This window comes from Aethalodelphis obliquidens, unplaced genomic scaffold, assembly GCF_003676395.1.
Source record: "Aethalodelphis obliquidens isolate GAN/ISIS:26980383/991018 unplaced genomic scaffold, ASM367639v1 scaffold40, whole genome shotgun sequence".
NCBI classification, from domain to species: Eukaryota; Metazoa; Chordata; class Mammalia; order Artiodactyla; family Delphinidae; genus Aethalodelphis; species Aethalodelphis obliquidens.
In genome coordinates, this window is record NW_020837984.1 from 13264171 (window position 1) to 13282244 (window position 18074).

Sequence of the window (18074 nt, forward strand, 5' to 3'; positions counted from 1 at the left end):
TTCCCCTTTCCTGGCATCCAGGCAGAGCAGGAAGCTTGAGTAACAGCGTCAAGGGCAAAGCCTGTGGTTGCCCTGCGAGCCAAGTGAGGCCTTCACTTCTAACAGCCTCCTGAAAGGCCTCTTTCCTTGGGGGCAGTAGCTTTTCCTCACACTGTATCCTTTGTCCCTGTAATTTGCAGCCTCTTCTCTGGGAGTGATCAGGGCTCAGGGCATGGGTGTCCTCCCACTGCTGCCTTTGGCCCACTGCAAATCTTACTGCACCGATGGTGCTGTAACAACTCTGTGGCATTCTCTATTTGGCTCCTGGTTTCGGTTGTCAATCCCAGGGTTCTACTTTGGGGTCCTTTTGCCTTATTTTTCAGCTACTTCTATAGCCCTCTCATAGAGCATGGGATCCTTTTCAATGGTCTCCTGCATGTCCCACTGAGCTGAGGAAACTTGAGGGTTACTTCTCTCTCTCCATTGCTTCTGGAAGTCCAATTATAAATATACTAAAGTTTTGTATTCTGACTCATAATCTCTAAATCCTTTTTTTAAAAAATAATTTTTCTCTCTGTGCTTTGGCTCAAAACATTCTTCTATTGTTCTATTTCTCAGTTCACAAATGTCTTTTTTCTTCAGTGTTCTAATCTGCCATTAAACCAACATACTGAGTTTTCCTGTCTGCTGTTATACTTTTTAGTTCTAGAACTTCCATTTAGTTCTTTTTTATTCTAGAATTTTCTGGTAAAATTCTTCATTGTTATCTCTTTTCTTCCATTTACTTGGACTTATTAAATATAGTTATTGTGAAGTCCTTGTTGGCAAACTCCACTAATTCCCTTTGACTTGGGTCCTTTCTCTTGACTTTCCATCATTTAATTCTGTCTTTTAGTATGCCTGGTAACTTTTTATTGTATGTAGACATTGTATATTATAACCTATAGAGGCTCCAAGTGATATTATCTTCCTCTAAAGAGGAAGTGTCTTCTGCTAGGCCCAGGGGTTTGCTCATCTTAATCAAATTAGATTTAGCTGAATTGAGGCTGCAGACTTTTTTGTGGAGCCCTCCAGGGGTTTAAACTGAGAACCTGGATGCTCACCTGGGCCCCTCTGTCGGGTGGACCCCAACTCTAATTAGTTTCCTTGGCAGTGTGAGACCGTGTGAAAACTCTGCTCTGTTTCTCAGAGGCTCTCTGCTTAGCTTCTTAACCTCCAATTCTGCAGAGCTTCAGAGTTTGGCAAATGTCTTAAGACTTAGCTCTCCGCCGCTCCCTTCTGGTTGAGCCTTCAAGTCTCCAATTTTGTCTCTTCAGTCCTCTTGAGACCACCCACAGCTCTGCTAGATTCCCTGCCTCCTCTGCCAAGGTCCTCTATCTTAACAAAGGCCAGATTCTCAGTTTTTTTGCATCATACCTGGAATTGCCAAATGTTTTCAGGGAAAAGAAAACTGCAGAATATCAACTTACCTCTCCAGGTCCATCCTTCTCCAGAATCTTGGTCCCTCTAGCTCTGGTTGCTTTGGCAACTCTCCATTACCTTTCTGTTGATGTTTTCTGTCTTTTCTACTTATTTGAGGCAGTAGCATTGCTCTTATATATCATTATTATATTTTTTGTGTTTTTTCTATCAATTGCTGACAGAGGTGTGATAAAATGTCCCACTGTGATTATGGATTCTTCTACTTGTTCTTGTAGTTAATTTTTATTTCTATATTTTCATGCTGTATTATTAAATTCATACAAATAGAAAAGACAATCTTCATGGTGAATTGTGTTTTTTATAATTGTATAGTTTTGTAAAAAATACTCCAGTTATATACTTTTCCTTAAAGTTTAATTTGTCTGATATTAGATACATCAACTTTTTTCTTTTGTCAGTGTTTGCATAGCATATAGTTTTCCATCCTTCTACTTAACACTTTTTTATATCCTTAAGTTTTGATGTGTCTCTTATAAAATGAATGTAGTTGAAAACAAGTCCCCCTAAAACTGAGTTCCTCTGCTGAGTTTATGATTAACCTCTCTATACAAAACTTTACTCCCTTTCTTGTCCCACACCTGTTCCCCTCAAGATTGAGGAGTACCAAAGAAAAGGGGAATGAAACTGAGCAGGACCCTTTGGGGCCCTCCTGGGTACAAAAGCCCTTCTGTGTCCCCTGTTTCTTGTTTGTAGAAAAAAACTTTAGTCTCCTAGGTCTTCCCTGAGTTCTAAAGAGCAGGCACAGGCAGTTACTAATTAGGGAAGTGAGGGAATGCAGAAACAAAGGAAAAGCAGTTAAACAAGAAAAGCAATGACAATAATTCAGCAATAAAACAGAGGCCTAGTTCCTTCTCAAAGGATATGATAGATATCATAATCTATCAGATATTATAGATATCTAGATACCTACAAAATCTGATAGATATGGATATTTTTAAGTTGTTCTTCAGGAACTAAGGCTCCCCTCCCTCACTCAGGTGGAGGATGGTACTCCAGACTGGTTGGAACCAGAAAGTTGATGATTAAGATTTCTGAAAACCACCCTGTTACCCCACCACAAACGAATCAGAAGAAATTCATGCACCCTGAAATCCTCAACCCCAAATGTTGCCTTTAAAAGTGCTTCTCAGAAAGCTATCAGGGAGTTTGGGTCTTTTGAGCATGAGCTGCCTGTACTCCTTGCTTGGCACCTGAAATAAATGCTGTATTTTCTTTCACCACAACCTGGTGTCAGTAAATTGGCTTTGCTGTGCATCAGGCAAGCAGACCCAAGTTCAGTTTGGTAACACAGTTAAAAAAAAAAATCCAGTCTAATATCTTTGTCTTTGCATTGCAGATTTTATTATTGCCTTATACTTGGCATTCATTGAGATTTGTCCACATATTTACCACTTTTCTTGCTTTCTATTCGTTCCTGTATTCCAACCAGATTAAATCTGGGAACATATTCTTTTTACCTTTTCAATATATACTTTAGTTCAAGTCCATTCATGAAGAACTCTCCCAGTTTTTGTTTTCCTGAGCATGTCTTTGCTTCACTTTTCTTCTTGAAAAGTATTTCCTCTGGGTACGGAATTCTCAGTTGGTACTTTTCTTCTTTGGAAAGCTTTTTGAAGATAGCAACCTTTTGTTCTTGTTAAGAAGAAATCATTCAATTATTGTTCATCCAATGGTAGTTTGTCCTTTTTCTTTGACTGCTTTCATTTTTCCCTTTGTCCTTACTTTTCAGCATATTTAGCTTAAGAGGGGGTATATATTTTATTTAGCATGTTTGCAGACTGTATGGCTTCTTGAATCTGTGACTTAAGGTCTTTCAAAAATCTGGGGAAGTTCTTAGCTGTCATTGCTTCAAAATTGCTTCTACCTCATTCTATCTCTCCTTGTCTTTTTGAACCCTAATTACACATGTATAGAGCTTCTCACTTCATTATAAATGTTTTTCCACTATTCTCTTTTCTGTATTTTTCATCCTTTCTTTCTTTCTGCCTCATTCTGGATATTTTCTTTGTATTTATCTTCAGATTCATTAACACTTTCTCCTCTCTTAGCTGTGCTTAATCTGCTGTTAAATCCATCTATTGCTTTCTTAGCATGTCATTTTACTTTTTACTTGTATAATTCCCATTTGGCTCTTTTTATTATTTTTATTTCTCTGATGAAATTCTCAACTTGCTTTTTATGTCATTGGTTACCTCAAGCTTTGTTATTTTGGAGACTGCATCTGAAAATTCCAACTGTGGGTCTTTTCCATTGTGTTTTTCTCTTTGATTTTTTTCATTGTAATGTCTCCTCATGTGTGTGTGTGTGTGTGTGTGTGTGTGTGTATACACATCAGACATTGATTTTTTAAAATGCTTATAGAGATAATATAAAGCCTAAAATGTTGATATGTTTCTCCAGGGAGGACTTTTTGTTTTTTTTGCTTCTGCCAGGTGTCTAGGGCATTATTCTTCTGGGATCCTCTCATTGCAGTTTCAGAGGTTGAGATGTTTTGAAGGTGCATGGTTTTCCTGTGAGGTACTATGTACTTCCAGGTCACTTCCATTCCTAGGATGCTGTCCTTCTGGGTCCCAAACCACAAGAAGGTAGATTACAAAGGAGAGGGGTTACTGGTTCCCTTTCTCTTAGTGAATCCTAGATTCTGCTCATTGTCCTCGTGGCCTTGCAGGCTTTCAAAATCTACTTAATCTCTCAGCTGCTCCTGCAGAAACTGGCAAATGCTTCATGGCAAGATTAACCTCAATTATTGACTTACCTCTTCGGTTCTCTTTCTTTCCCCAGAAACTGGTCCAATATTTCTTTTCTATCTTATTAGCTCTGGGATGCCTTCAAATAGATTAATTTCTCCCCCAGGTTTTCGAGTTGTCCTGAGTAGGATATCTTGTCAGAATTATCTGTTCTGCCATTAGTAGAAATGTGAGTTCTATATATTTAATATTAATTTCCCATAGATTCTCTTTATACTTGTAATGGGAGATGCTTCATGTTAGTCTTAGTCTGTCATGTTGTCTCAACATAAGAACAAAGTGCTGAATTTATAAAAGACACTTTAGTGGTTAAAAGCTTGTTCTCTGAAATCAGAGATTTGTGTTTAAATAGTAGGTTTTCATTTTCTTTTTATACTTATTTTTTAGATTACCTGGCAAAGAACTTGGTGATGATTTCCTACGCTGTTTAAAAATCTAATTAATTGTGAAGATGAAATTATAAAGTATTTAGCATAGGGCAGCCATGGCGGAATAATCTAGAAACACGTTGTTGAAAAAAGAAATCTTAGCTCCAGGGAAAAAATAACACTTTAAATAGAGAGATTTGGTGATTATCATCTCAAGCAGATGATCAGATTACCCTCTCACATTGTAAAGTGATCGGACATTATGTGCTTCTTATCGTAGTACAATAAGAAGTATATTACATCACCTATGTAGTCTAATTGCTGAATGTGTTTTACCTGAATCAGATCATAAAGGGAGAATAAGACAAATCAATTACAGAACATTCTATAAGATAACCAGTCTGAATTCTTAAAAAAAATCAAAAACAAAAAACAAGTCAATATCCTGAAAAAAAAAATCTAAGGGCAGGGAGATGCTTCTGGTTAAAAGAGATTAAAGGAACATAAAAAATGATACGCATATGTAAACCTTGTCTGGATCTTGAATTGGGGAAAAAAAATCTATAAAAGATATTTTTGGAACCATTGGGTAAATTTAAATAGGGATTGTAAATTAGATGATATTATTGAATTAATATAAAAAAATAGATGTGCTGGGCTTCCCTGGTGCCACAGTGGTTGAGAGTCCGCCTGCCGATGCAGGGGACATGGGTTCGTGCCCCGGTCTGGGAGGATCCCACATGCCGCGGAGCAGCTGGTCCCAGGAGCCATGGCCGCTGAGCCTGAGCGTCTGGAGCCTGTGCTCCGCAACAGGAGAGGCCACAGCAGTGAGAGGCCTGCGTACTGCAAAAAAAAAAAAAAAAAAAAATGTGCTAATGAAATTGTACTTAGGAGACTGTACTTATTCTTAGGAGATGCATGCTGAAGTATTTAGGAGTGAAGTATCATGTCTGCAACTTATTTTCAAATGTTTCAGCAAAAATAAATAATAAATGTGGAAACGTTAACAACTGGTATATCTAGGTGAAGATACACATGTAAGAGTTTTTTGATGTATCTGTGGGGAGGAAGGTGATCTCCGCGTCTTACTCTTCCACTATCTTGAAGCTCCTCCCATGTAAGAGTTTTTTTTGTCATGTATTATTACTTTTCTGGGGGTTTGAAATTTTTCAAAATAAAAAGTTGAAGGAACATTCTTGGCTCTTTCATTTGAGTTACTTGTTCTCAGATTAGTTTTTATTTGTTCAAAATAAAAATTTAATGAGCACCTACTATGTATTATTCTTACAGGTGCTGAGGAGTGGGGTTGAACTAGACAGATAAGATCATTCTCTAATTTTCAGTTCCTTCATGCATAAAATGGATATAGAGTTAGAGTACCCCCCACATAAGCACAATGCTTGGGGCAGAGTAGGCATTCAATAAATGTTGGCTATTGTAATTAATCAGCTGTGTCCATTGTTGACCTAATTTCATCCATTTGATGGTTTTGTTCTTTCAACTCTACTTTAAATAAAAATGTGTGATCTTCCGTCTTATATATTCTTCCCAAGCCGTTTCCTAGTGTTAATACTCATCTTATTTTTGTTAATATTATTAGGGCACTGGAAGTTTTGGAGAGAAGATATCATGTAAAGTCAAAGCAAAGATGAAATTAAACTGGTTAGGGGTATATTTTTCAAATTAGGCTTCTATACATGACTATTCTAAGGTCTAAAGTTTATATTCCCATAGATTTTATTAATAATTATCCTGGTTTAAGATTGGGTTATAAACTAGAAGCAACTAAGGAAAGGTTTCTAAAAACAAACAAACGAACAAACAAACTAGGTCTTGAGCTGATCAAACATACAACATTGGAAATTCTTTAATCCTCTATCCCCAATAACCTTAAATCTTTTTACAAACTGTGCATATGTAACATGTTATTTATCTCTGAGTGAAAGCACTCCTTCCTTTCATTCTACTCCACACACACATGTCCTCAGATGCCAATGGCTTGGTCTGATAAATGTACAATTCATCCTAAGCCCATTCTGTAAATCTGTCATTAAGTTCCAAAACTTTCCTTTCAGTGTAGACTGTGATCATAGTTTATAACTTATTATACATAGAATTATTTTAGTGGTATAATACTAAAACAAAAACCAAACTAAAGAGTATTCATATAACAAAATAATACTTAAGACTGATTGGGGTGACCCAATAATTAAAAATAAGTGAAACTTTTGGGTGAAGTTTATTTGCAAGTGTTTATTCAAAGAATTTAAAAAAATATTTCAACTTTTCCTATTTTTCTCTTACAGCTCTTGAGAAAACAAGAATAATTCTTCATATATTAGCATTAATATTAAGCATCCCATATATCTTATAGGTTGTACATTGCATTTCAATACAATCTTATCCACTAACAATATGTTAAATTATTTTTATTTTACATTCTGGGTAGGATTAAAATAAATAATATAGAAATAATTTAACAAATCTTTATGGAACTATGTTCTAGGTTTGGGAACACAAAAATAAATAAATGGACCCTGCTATTAAGAAGCTCACAGCCTTGGGCTTCCCTGGTGGCACAGTGGTTGAGAGTCCGCCTGCCGATGCAGGGGACACGGGTTCGTGCCCCGGTCTGGGAAGATCCCACATGCCACGGAGCGGCTGGGCCCGTGAGCCATGGCTGCTGAGCCTGTGCGTCCGGAGCCTGTGCTCCACAACGGGAGAGGCCACAACAGTGAGAGGCCCGCGTACCGCAAAAAAAAAAAAAAAAAAAGAAGCTCACAGCCTAAAAGGGGAGATAGACAGATAAAACAGACAATTTAATGTAGTATGCAGCTTTGAGAACGGTATGTGCAAAGAACTAGGGGAACCTTAAGAGGGTCACTTAATCCAGAATGGTAGAAGTTTGAGATGGTTTCCAGGTCGGGATGACATATTTTACAAAAGAATTTGCCAAGAAAAGAAGTAATGGTGGGTGAGAAGAAGAACATTCCTATAGCAGGGATGACTGAATAGTCCTAGGGACTGGACTGCCTGATCTTCAAGGTCCCTTCCAACCCCAAGAAGACAGTAGGAGACAATCAGTCATCATCTACTTGATCCAACAAAGGGAATTTGTATAGAGTGGGGCACCTTCCTGATATTTGCCGATTCGTGGAATACCGATTTCCTGGACTCATTTTTTCATGCTATAGAGCACCATTTAAGAAGAAAATCCCATGCTAACTAAAGGTTTTGTAGACACTTTACCTATGGTGCTGATCACAGATTCAGAATGAAAAATCTGGAATAGTGAATATTATATCATCTACTTTTAAGAAAAAGAGAATAAAAGTTAAAGACTCCTATAAAGCTCTAAACTTCAACAAAGTATACAGGTTTCTCGAAAATAATATTTTTCTTTCTCTTCAGTGTGGAGAAAACAGAAAGGAGCCGGTCCTTTGTCTTGGTTATCTACAAGGAGTACACTAGATGGTGCTATAAGGCTGTCAAAAAGAAGGTAAGTTTCACCAGGAAAAAATAGTGTGGAGGTTCTGATGGCCGTTTTGTGTGCTGAAAACTTTCCATATATTTTCAGTCCCTGAGAGCAATTCTAGGTTTGTAGGCAAGTAACGGGAATCTTAATCTCACAAGTTTTAGCCCTCTGGTCAGATTCATTTTAAATTAAACCACAAGTTTAACACAAAATGGTTTCAGTGTTAGACGATTCAATCTGATTCCACTGAAATGGAAATTTTAAAGTTATTGAAATACAAATTTATTATACATTTAAACATATTGCTATTAATTTCATTTAGGGAGTCTCCCCATGAGTCTAGTTATGTCTACTAATTAATAAATCTCTAGGGCTTCCCTGGTGGCACAGTGGTTGAGAGTCCACCTGCCCTTGCAGAGGACACGGGTTCGCGCCCCGGTCCAGGAAGATCCCACATGCCGCGGAGTGGCTGGGCCCGTGAGCCATGGCCGCTGAGCCTGTGCGTCCGGAGCCTGTGCTCCGCAACGGGAGAGGCCACAACAGTGAGAGGCCCGCGTACCGCAAAAAAAAAAAAAAAAAATCTCTAAGTCAGTTTCTTCAAATGGTTTCCTGAATTTTCAAATTATCATTAAGCAGAAAATACCAATCAAACTCTCTTATCATTAAAGTACTGCAACAGAGTAACACAAATACATGAAACAATACATTTTGAAATCACTCTATCAGTATAGTTTTTTTACATAAATAGCATTTCATGATTTTTCCACATTACAATAAAACCAGAAACGTATTTTTAACTAAAGTGAAAAATAAAATCAAAGCTATATTTTTATAATATGTTCTACTTAGTTTTCTTTTAAATGTTAAATAGTAAAAAGGCAAACAAAAAAATGGACGGCTAAAGATATACCTTTTATAAACTAAGAGTCACTTTAGTTTTAAACTCTCAAAGTTAGGAGATCTGTGTGTGATTCTTCTGCTTATCTTTCCAGTTCTGCTTCTAGAATTTCCCCCCATGTGTCTGCATCCATTGGGTACATGATTTTTTCTGGTAGGCTGATAGGAGAACATATGTTGCTATATCTGCCACTTAGCCATTCATGTTTCACTTTACTCTTCTGGTAATTCCTCAGTAGTATTACCTGAAAGAGGTAAACCACCATTGTTAAAGAAGGTAGTCAGTGGTTGGTGAGTGAGTTTGTTTGAAACTAGAGAAGCTGATTGAGAGGGCTGAAAAGATTATTTACATCGATATACACATATACTAATAAGTGTGTGTGTGTGTACAGAACAGAGTGACTCACAGAGTCTCCCGGGGGTTTTGGATAAGGTAAAGTGAAATGAAGTAGCTATTGTGGTTAACAGAGGTAAATGCCCCCAAAATGTAAAAAGATGGATGGGAGATAGCGTGGTTTGCAGGAAAAGAATGATAAAATTCAACTTTAACTCCCAAAGCCAACAAACTCTGTATGTCATTCTGGATATGAAATCCTCCCTCTTCCAAGCAGAAGGTAGGCTTGGGCTCAAACTGACCACCATATTGTCAAGAACACTGCAGACTCCATAGGTTAAACTTACCCTCCAGGGATAACCACTCTCTAGATCATCATCTATCTCTCTTTGGCATACAGCTCTCACAGTCAGGCAATGAGGTTTCCACAAGGCATCGCTGTGTCTTATTGTGTGATTCCAGCTCCTGCACGTCACTGAAGCCCTGCACAAACTCCAGATGTCCAGCTGACTGAAAATTTTAAAAGTAACTTCTGGAGGCAGCAGTTCAACAAAGTTATTCTGACGCTCTTTCTTTTCCTTCTCAGCATCCGCAGAGTTCAATTCTAGGTCAGAAACCCTTGAACTGTGGTTCCTCTTGGAGTTTTTCTTCATAGCTTGATGTTTTAGTGAATTATCCTCATAAGTAAGCTAAAAGGCAAAAGTTAAAAAGACTCACTCCCTTTAGATCAGACTATAGATCCTACTCTGAGCCAGATACTTTCTGGGGGTGATTTAATGAACTTTAACTTTCTTGACTTGAGCTTCTCAGTCTGTAAAATGGGGCCAATGATGCTTCTCTGGGGTGTGTTCTTGCAAGCATAAACAGGGATAATGTGTAAAACATCTAGCCCCACATCTGAATTGCATGTGGGAGGCACCCAACACATGTTACTTCCTTTCTTCTTTTTAGACATTTTTGGTAAATGGGTTTGTTTCTAAATATTTGGGTTTTTTTTACTCCCAACGAACATTATCTTAAAAAAGAGAAGTGATTCTTCACAGTCAGACTATAATTTATTTTTAGCAGTAGAAACGAATATTGTGAGAACACATTCGATTCCAAGTACTGATTGAAAATACTTTTGAAAAGTATTCGATTCTATTTAACTCATTAATATTTGTCTGTGGGAACCAATGCCTTGTCATTAAATTCTTCATCTACAGTTTGTGACTTAATCATAAACTTGATCAACTTTTAGTAGTTTATATAAGAATTGTTTATCTACTTACATCTAATGGGTAGGTGCTCACATTTGACACAAATACTAACTGGAATAGACAAGAAGTTGAGGTCTGGGTTATACTGACAAAATTTCAAATATTCAATAAGAGTAGTGTTTTAGAAATGGCTTTTATTTATTTATTCTTGGCTGTGTTGGGTCTTTGTTTCTGTGCGAGGGCTTTCTCTAGTTGCAGCGAGCGGGGGCCACTCTTCATCGCGGTGCATGGGCCTCTCACTGTCATGGCCTCTCTTGTTGCGGAGCACAGGCTCCAGACGCGCAGGCTCAGTAGTCGTGACTCACAGGCCCAGTTGCTCCGCGGCATGTGGGATCTTCCCAGGCCAGGGCTCGAACCCATGTCCCCTGCATTGGCAGGCAGATTCGCAACCACTGCGCCACCAGGGAAGCCCCTAGAAATGGCTTTTTGAAGCTACACTACATGCATAGTCAATTATGAATTAAGGTAACAGTCACTGAGGCCATCAAGCAACAGTGACTAACAACTATAAACAATGTTTATAACTCATCGAGGTATAGCACGTGACTAAAAATTTAAAGTCCAGTTTCAGCTGATTTACCTAAGGTGCATGGTGCAGGCTTCTGAAATCAGTTGGAAGCATGGAGCTATTTTGGCATATAAAGACAGTTCATATTTACTTAAAATCAGTTTATTCCATTTTGCACTTCCTTTTATAATGAGGGGTGGCATCACAGGAGAGGTTTCAGATACAGCTAAATACTTCTTCTAGCTCAGCTAATGACAAATTCCCCTTTCCAGATGTGCTACTCACCTATATGTTTCTGTACTTGCCAAGACCACATACGCTCCCATTCATTTGGTGGTTTATGATCCACATTAGCTCTGGCGGTTAGGATTTTAATGTCTGAGTTCAGCAGAGGACTTCCTCTTGAGAGTCTGGGTAAGTAAGAAAGCAAACTGGTAAAAACAAGTTCATGAGTCAAGTTTTTGTCACCCCACCCTCCTGCCCCATTAATACAAACCAAAGCCAAACTACTCTATCTCATATTAGGAAAAAGTTACTGTGCATTTAAATGCACATTTGTTACTTCTCCCAAGATCTCACTGGGGATAAAATGCGTCCTGCCTTTACAGTTATACCACAGGAGGCAGATGAAAGCTTTTGAATTTAACAGATGGGGGTGCCTTGGTGAGGTTCCTAAAATCCCACTAGGCATTTTTCTTCTTTTAAGTCCAGTTTTGCCTGGATGCCTAGAAACCTATCCTCTTCTGCCCCTTCTTCTTTCTGAACCAAACTTTGCTGAATTACCTCTCTAGTTAGGTGACAGATCGCCCCTCTTTCGGGTGTCACACGGAGGGAGGGATCGGAAGGCAGCGCAGACGCCCGGCTCTCGGGGAGCCCTCACCCCCTGCGGACCCCGCAAGTCGGAAGGAATGACCCCACGTCCTTTCTGAGCCACCCTCCTGGCGTGTCCCGCCCAGACTGCATTTGCCGGAGTCCAAACCATACGGGGCACTGACAAGTAAACAATAACAACCGTCAGCACCAAATGTCACCGCAGCTCCGGCCGGCTAAGCGGACGCTTGTGCTAGCGCCAGGGCCGCGCCCCCAAGCACGCCCGCCCAAAGTCAGCCGGAAGCGAAGACCCTCCTACCTACTGGGCCTTGGCGACCTCTCTTTCAACGATTTCAACCTTCCGGACTTCGAATCCTGCCCCTTCAGGTCCCTCACGTCCAGCCCACTCTAGCCCCGCCTTGCTGACTAGTATTTCGCACAGGCGCAGAGAGGAGCGCGCATTGCCTCTTGGGATTGGTAGTTTTCCCAGGGCGTCTCAGCTCGGCAAGCGAGGAGAAGTGGAGGCGCCACGGACTACAAGGACCGGTGTCCTCCGAGACAGGTGGGCGGTGAGAAGGGCTGGGGGGGTTTAACCGGGGCTTTTAAACAATAGTTTGGAGGCGGCGTGAAGGGGGAAATCCCTGAGCTACTCACTGGTCTGAGTGGAGGGGCGGGACTCCGTACCCGCGCTGGGGCCCCAGCTCCGCGCGGCCTGGTCACACTCAGGGGCAGTCTTTGCTCCACCTCCCCCTGTGTTTTCCGGGGGCCTGCGTAGGCCCGGCGCCCGTCCATGGAAGGCGGAAACGGCTGCGGGGTCCGGCTCCTCGCGAAGGAGTCTAATCCTCGCGGCCATGTCCCGGGTCTTCGAGCTGCAGCCGCAGGACGGCGGCCCCCGGGTGGCCCTGGCGCCGGGGGAGACGGTGGTCGGCCGCGGGCCGCTGCTGGGAGTAAGTGTGGCGGAGGCTTGGCGGCCCCGGAGAGCCGCGAGATCCTGGCCGGCTCTTGAGGCCCTGCTCGGGGTCCTGCGCCTATTCCCCACCGCGCCGGCCAGGCCTGTCTGGATTTTTAGAAGTTTGGGGGCAGCACGTTTTTCAGTCAACTTGACTTGGGTTATCATCATTATAATCTTACCCGGGGGTCGGCAAACTGTGGCTCTGGCTCCAAATCCAGCCTGCTTTTGTTTGGACCCACATACTAAGAATGATTCTCAAATTTTAAAATGTAAAACGTAAACAAAAAAATCCATGTTAAGCGTTTCAGGGAGAATAATTGCTCTAAGGGTTGGGGCTATTGCCTCTTGGCTTGGTAAGCCACAGTGTTTACAGTAGTTTCTGGCCCTTTACAGAAAAAGCTTGCCAACCTCTGATCTTAGCTTTTCTAGAATAATTTCTTTTAAGCTTTGGCTCCTTTGGTGGTACTGTGTCGGCTTTACTTTTATTGTAGTAGCCTTTTTCAGCAACAGTGGCTCACCCTTCTGTAGTGTGTAGTATTCCAGGCATTGATCTAAGGACTTTACCTATACCAACTTCTTAATCCTTTCCAAACCCTATGAATTAGGTGCTTTTATTATCTTCATTGTTCAGATGAGAAAATTGAGCTATGGATTGGTTATTTAAAGGGCACACACAGCTTTTGGACGCAGAGTGCCATTGGGCTACGTAGTCTTCCTCTGGGATGTTTAGGAGTTAGAAAACTTGCCTGTACCATTCTGGAATTTTGTAGATCTCTCCCTAAATACATATATATTGTTTTCTCAACATTCAGCATGTCTTGTTTAGTGCCTGCTTTGCGCAGCATGTCGTGCAGACCCTAGCACTGCGGGGCACACAGGGATGAATGGGTCCTTGCCCTCCAGTTTTCTCTTGGACTGTCCCGACACACCTGTGTCAGTGAGCCAATACCAGGGAGTAAGGAGTGTTGTCTGTTACCCTGGTTAACCTCCAGTGTCTAAATAGAACCACAGGTATTAGCCTTAGGACTCCTCTCCAAGCAGGAAAAGGAGTGGTGGTTCAAGGTGGTGATGGGGAAGTCAGTTCTAAAGGGGTGTGAGTGTATGTGTGCGTACATATATGTGTATGTGGTAAGATTTTTGAGAAAGTTCCAAGTTCACTTGCTGGTTTGTTTGTAGGGTTTTTTTGTTTTGTTTTGTTTTTACTTAAATGTTTGTTATTTTTCTTCAAAGTTTATTAACCTATACAAACGTTTGGTGGAACTGTCTGGAGGTTTCCTCCCCCCCTTCCTCCCTTCTTTCCGTCCTTCCTTTCTTCCTTCCTTCCCCTTTTCGTCCCTCCTCCCCTCCCTCCCCCTATTTTTCTCTCTCTCTCACTTTATCTCAGTTAGAAACAGAGTATGTGCTTCATCTAGAAATGTTATGTCTGATTACTAATGAGTTTTAATTTCCTTAACATACTGTATCACTAACACCGAGTGCTGAGGATCCGGTTAAATGATGGATGAATTTTAGGCCTCTGTTTTGTAAACTTGACATCGGGTCACAGACCGATTCATTATTGGTAGCTTGATCTTTGTGTTATAGGCTTGCTAATGCGAGAGGAGCCTATTTGGTTTCTCTCTCTTTTTTTTTTTTTTTTGCTGTACGCGGGGCCTTTTCACTGTTGCGGCCTCTCCCGTTGCGGAGCACAGGCTCCGGACGCGCAGGCCCAGCGGCCATGGCTCACGGGCCCAGCCGCGGACCAGGGCACGAACCCGTGTCCCCTGTGTCGGCAGGCGGACTCTCAACCACTGCGCCACCAGGGAAGCCCGGTTTCTCTTTTTAAAAATGGTAAGGAATAGAAAGTCAATTATCTGGTCAGGATTTAGCTTTTCCTTTTTGAATAGTCATTCAGTGATGAGATTTAAGTTGCCAAGGCAGGTTATTAGAAGTGGTTACGAACGATACTAGATGTGTGGAAGGAAAACCTTGAAAAACAAATTACCTTGTGGTTCTCAAGATTTTGGAGCTGACAGACAGGTGTTTCTTCTCTGCAGTGGTTTAAACTCCACCTGAGGGCTGCTGTTTCAAACAACAGCAATTCCAGTGAGTTGGTTCGTTTGTTTTGTTTGTAGTGTGTGAGAGAGCAGACTTAGTAAACTCAGGGAGTTTATTGTAAATTCATATCTATCTGAAGTGATTAGTAATAATCAGGGTGATTTTTGAACTCTCTTAACTAGCCATGTGTTTTGGAGACAAGTTTCACGAACCTTCATGGCCACAACCTTTAGGTTTATAATTCCAATGTGTAAAGCATTCTTTGTGGTAAAACAACTTGACCGTGGGAATGCCTTCGTATCTTTACAGTGGCAGGAAAACCCTTATAGAGAACACTTGTAGACAACAGAGCACAGTGAAATTTCATTTTCTTGTTCCCTTTGCTTTAGCGTAAGTCATCAGGGAACCCAAGGTCTTTATTTAACTAAGTTGTAATTCTGTTTCCTGATCACCATTTAAAAGGTTTTACAGCAGGATGAATCTCCAGGGAGTTTTCCTAGGTGAAAACAAACAATTCCAAAGGTCACATATTGTATGATTTAATTTACATACTGTTATTGAAATGACAAAATTATAAAGATGGGGACCAACTTAGTGGTTCACAGGGCTTAACAAAGAGGTGAGGGGAGCAGGAGGGAATTGGGTATGCCTGTAAAACAACAATGAGGGATTTGTTTTGTGTCTTGACTGTGTCAATATCAATATCTGGTTGTGATACTGTACTGTAGTTTTGCAAGATGTTACTGCTGGGGGAAACAGTAAACAGTACAAGAGATCTTTCTGTAATGTATCTTTTAACCATGAATCTACAACTATCTTAAGTAAAAAAATTAGTTAAAAGAAGATTTTACAGCATCTCAAACAACAGAATACCATTAGGCCCAATTATTTGCTTTATGGTTTTTCTTGAATTAAATCCGATTTTGCTCTTAAATGAAAACTGCTCTTTCTGATTTCAAAGTTTCCTTATTCTGTTTTGATAGCAGGGATTATAGGACCCATTCCTTTATGATCTATTTTCCTCCAAGGAAATAGGACAGCACCTGGTATCTAGTGCGATTTCCTAAAGGCAGATGTGATTGAAGCTACTGCTCTAATTAAAAAGAGAAAGGGCCCCCAGGTGGGGATGGAGTTAGTCCTGGGCTCTAGTGCAGACTCTTCACCAGGCATCAGTTCACCACTTCTAAGACTCTTGTAAGTGTCCCACAAAGTTTATACAAAGTAAGCACTCCCAGGCCTGGCAACTCTGCACTGTTCCTACTTGTTGCCAGACTTCACCTGCTGCGGCTGTCTGGTCTGACAAGATTTGTCCCTAGGGACGTGCCAAGCACTCCTAGCTTTGCCCTGCCCTCAGTTATTAAGCCTAGTACAATTCCTGACGTACGGTAGGCCTTCAACACATGATGTCTTCCTTTTCTGCATCTCAGCCTCACTCTTCCAACCCTCATAAAGAGCCTACTTGCAACTTAGGTGTAAAAAGGAGAGCGCAGAGTTTTAAAGTGAATATAAATATAGTAACGAGGCAGTGCTACCAACTGCTAAAGCTTAAGGAGCAACATTCATGGTGGATTGTGTTAGCATTTTTTCTATTTTATTGACTAATTAGTAAATTCAGAAAATAGCTAATGAATATATACTATAGTTAGATGGGAGGAATGAAGGAGAAATAAGTCCTTGCTCTCAGGAAACTTATAGTTAGTAGGTATGAGAGACATAGAAGCAAGTAACTAGAAAGGGGAGCTAGGCAGGCACCTCCAGTGAGTGAAGTGGGAGAGAGTAAGAAACAGTAACACAGGGACACGCTGATAGATGACAGCGGTGTCGTAAATGACAACTGCTTCAGTGTTGAGGCCACAAGGAGAGGACTGTGTAATGCAGTTTCTGCTACTCACCCCCATTCCTACCTAGTAAGTGTCATATCATTTTTCTCAAAAGTAGTAAGAAATCTAGATTTTTAGATATAACCTCTGATTTTTAAAAGGTCACATTAAAAGTTTTGTTTCAATACCTTGAGCCAAACAGAAGGATGTAACGTGATACAGAGAGGTGTAGGAATGAACCCACAATTAAGATGAGGGCTCAGAGAAGGCTTCGTGAACTCACTGACATATTGAGCTGACTTTAAATGTGAGAACAGTTAGAATTTTGATAGGTTGACAGTAGATAGGAAGGGAAGGGCCCTTAAGGCTAAATGAATGATTTAAGGCTCTAAGGTTGGAAAGGGTAAGGCACGTTGGATAATTGGATAAGCGTTGAGTAGACTTGTGGGATGATCACATTACATCAGTGATTCTGTTTAACTTTTACAGACATTGCTTTTACAACATGTACTAGTTTTCTTTCTTTTTTAAAAATAGGCTTCTTATTTTTCTTAAAAATAAAACCTCCCCTATCAACATCCCCGACCACAGTGGTATATTTGATGAACCTGTATTGGCATGTCATTATCACCCAAAGCCCACAGTTTACACTAGGGTTCACTCTTGGTGTACATTCTATAGGTTTTGACAACTGTGTAATGACATGTATCCACCATTGTAGTGTTACAGAGTACTGCCCTAAAAAATCTCACTGTTCTGTCTGTTCATCTTCCCTCTCCCCTGCAAGCCCTAGCAACTACTGAACTTTTTAACCACATCTGCATAGTTTTACCTTTTCCAGAGTATCGTATAGTTGGAATCATACAGTATGTATATGTAGACTTTTTTTCAGATTGGCTTCTTTTCATTCATAGTATGTATTTAAGGTTCTTCCATGTCTTTTCCTGTTTTTTTTAGTGATGAGTAATATTCCACAGTCTGGATGTTCCACAGTTTATCCATGTGTCTACTGAAGGATATCTAGGTTACTTGCACATTTTGGCAATTATGAATAAAGCTGTTATAAACATCCATGTGCAGGATTTTGTTTGAACATAAGTTTTCAGTTCTTTTGGGTAAATAATAAGGAGTACAATTGCTGGATAGTATGGCGAGAGTGTGTTCAGTGTTGTAAGAAACTGCCAACTGTCTTCCAAAGTGGCTGTACCATTTTTCATTCCCACTGTCAGTGGATGAGAGTTCCTGTTCTTCCACATCCTTGTCGGCATTTGGTGTTGTCAGTGTTTTAGATTTTGGCCATTCTAATAGGTGTGCAGTAAATTGCTTTTCATATGTATTTTCCAATTTAACTCTTTAAATTGTCATCTCCCGGGTACCACTCAATGTGAATACGAGAAACCAGATTT

The 18074-nt window shown here is 40.4% G+C and overlaps 2 protein-coding genes across 2 annotated transcripts in view; one reads left to right on the forward strand and one right to left on the reverse strand.

Annotated features, from left to right (window-relative positions):
* Window positions 1–8529: 8529 nt before the first annotated feature.
* Window positions 8530–12297, reverse strand: FBXO48 (F-box protein 48). The gene is made up of 4 exons (XM_027131876.1): window positions 12183–12297; window positions 11335–11459; window positions 9630–9971; window positions 8530–9193 (listed from the first exon to the last, which is right to left on the reverse strand). Exons 3-4 carry the CDS (start codon window positions 9933–9935, stop codon window positions 9032–9034), a joined length of 468 nt encoding a protein of 155 aa, XP_026987677.1. The 5' UTR covers window positions 9936–9971; window positions 11335–11459; window positions 12183–12297; the 3' UTR covers window positions 8530–9031.
* Window positions 12298–12517: 220 nt separating this feature from the next.
* The window catches only part of APLF (aprataxin and PNKP like factor), an 82027-nt gene continuing 76470 nt past the window's right edge, over window positions 12518–18074 (forward strand). The window contains exon 1 of the mRNA XM_027131878.1: window positions 12518–12806. Within this exon, the coding sequence (XP_026987679.1) occupies window positions 12711–12806 (96 nt within the window). The 5' untranslated portion in view covers window positions 12518–12710. The remainder of the gene's footprint in view (window positions 12807–18074) is intronic.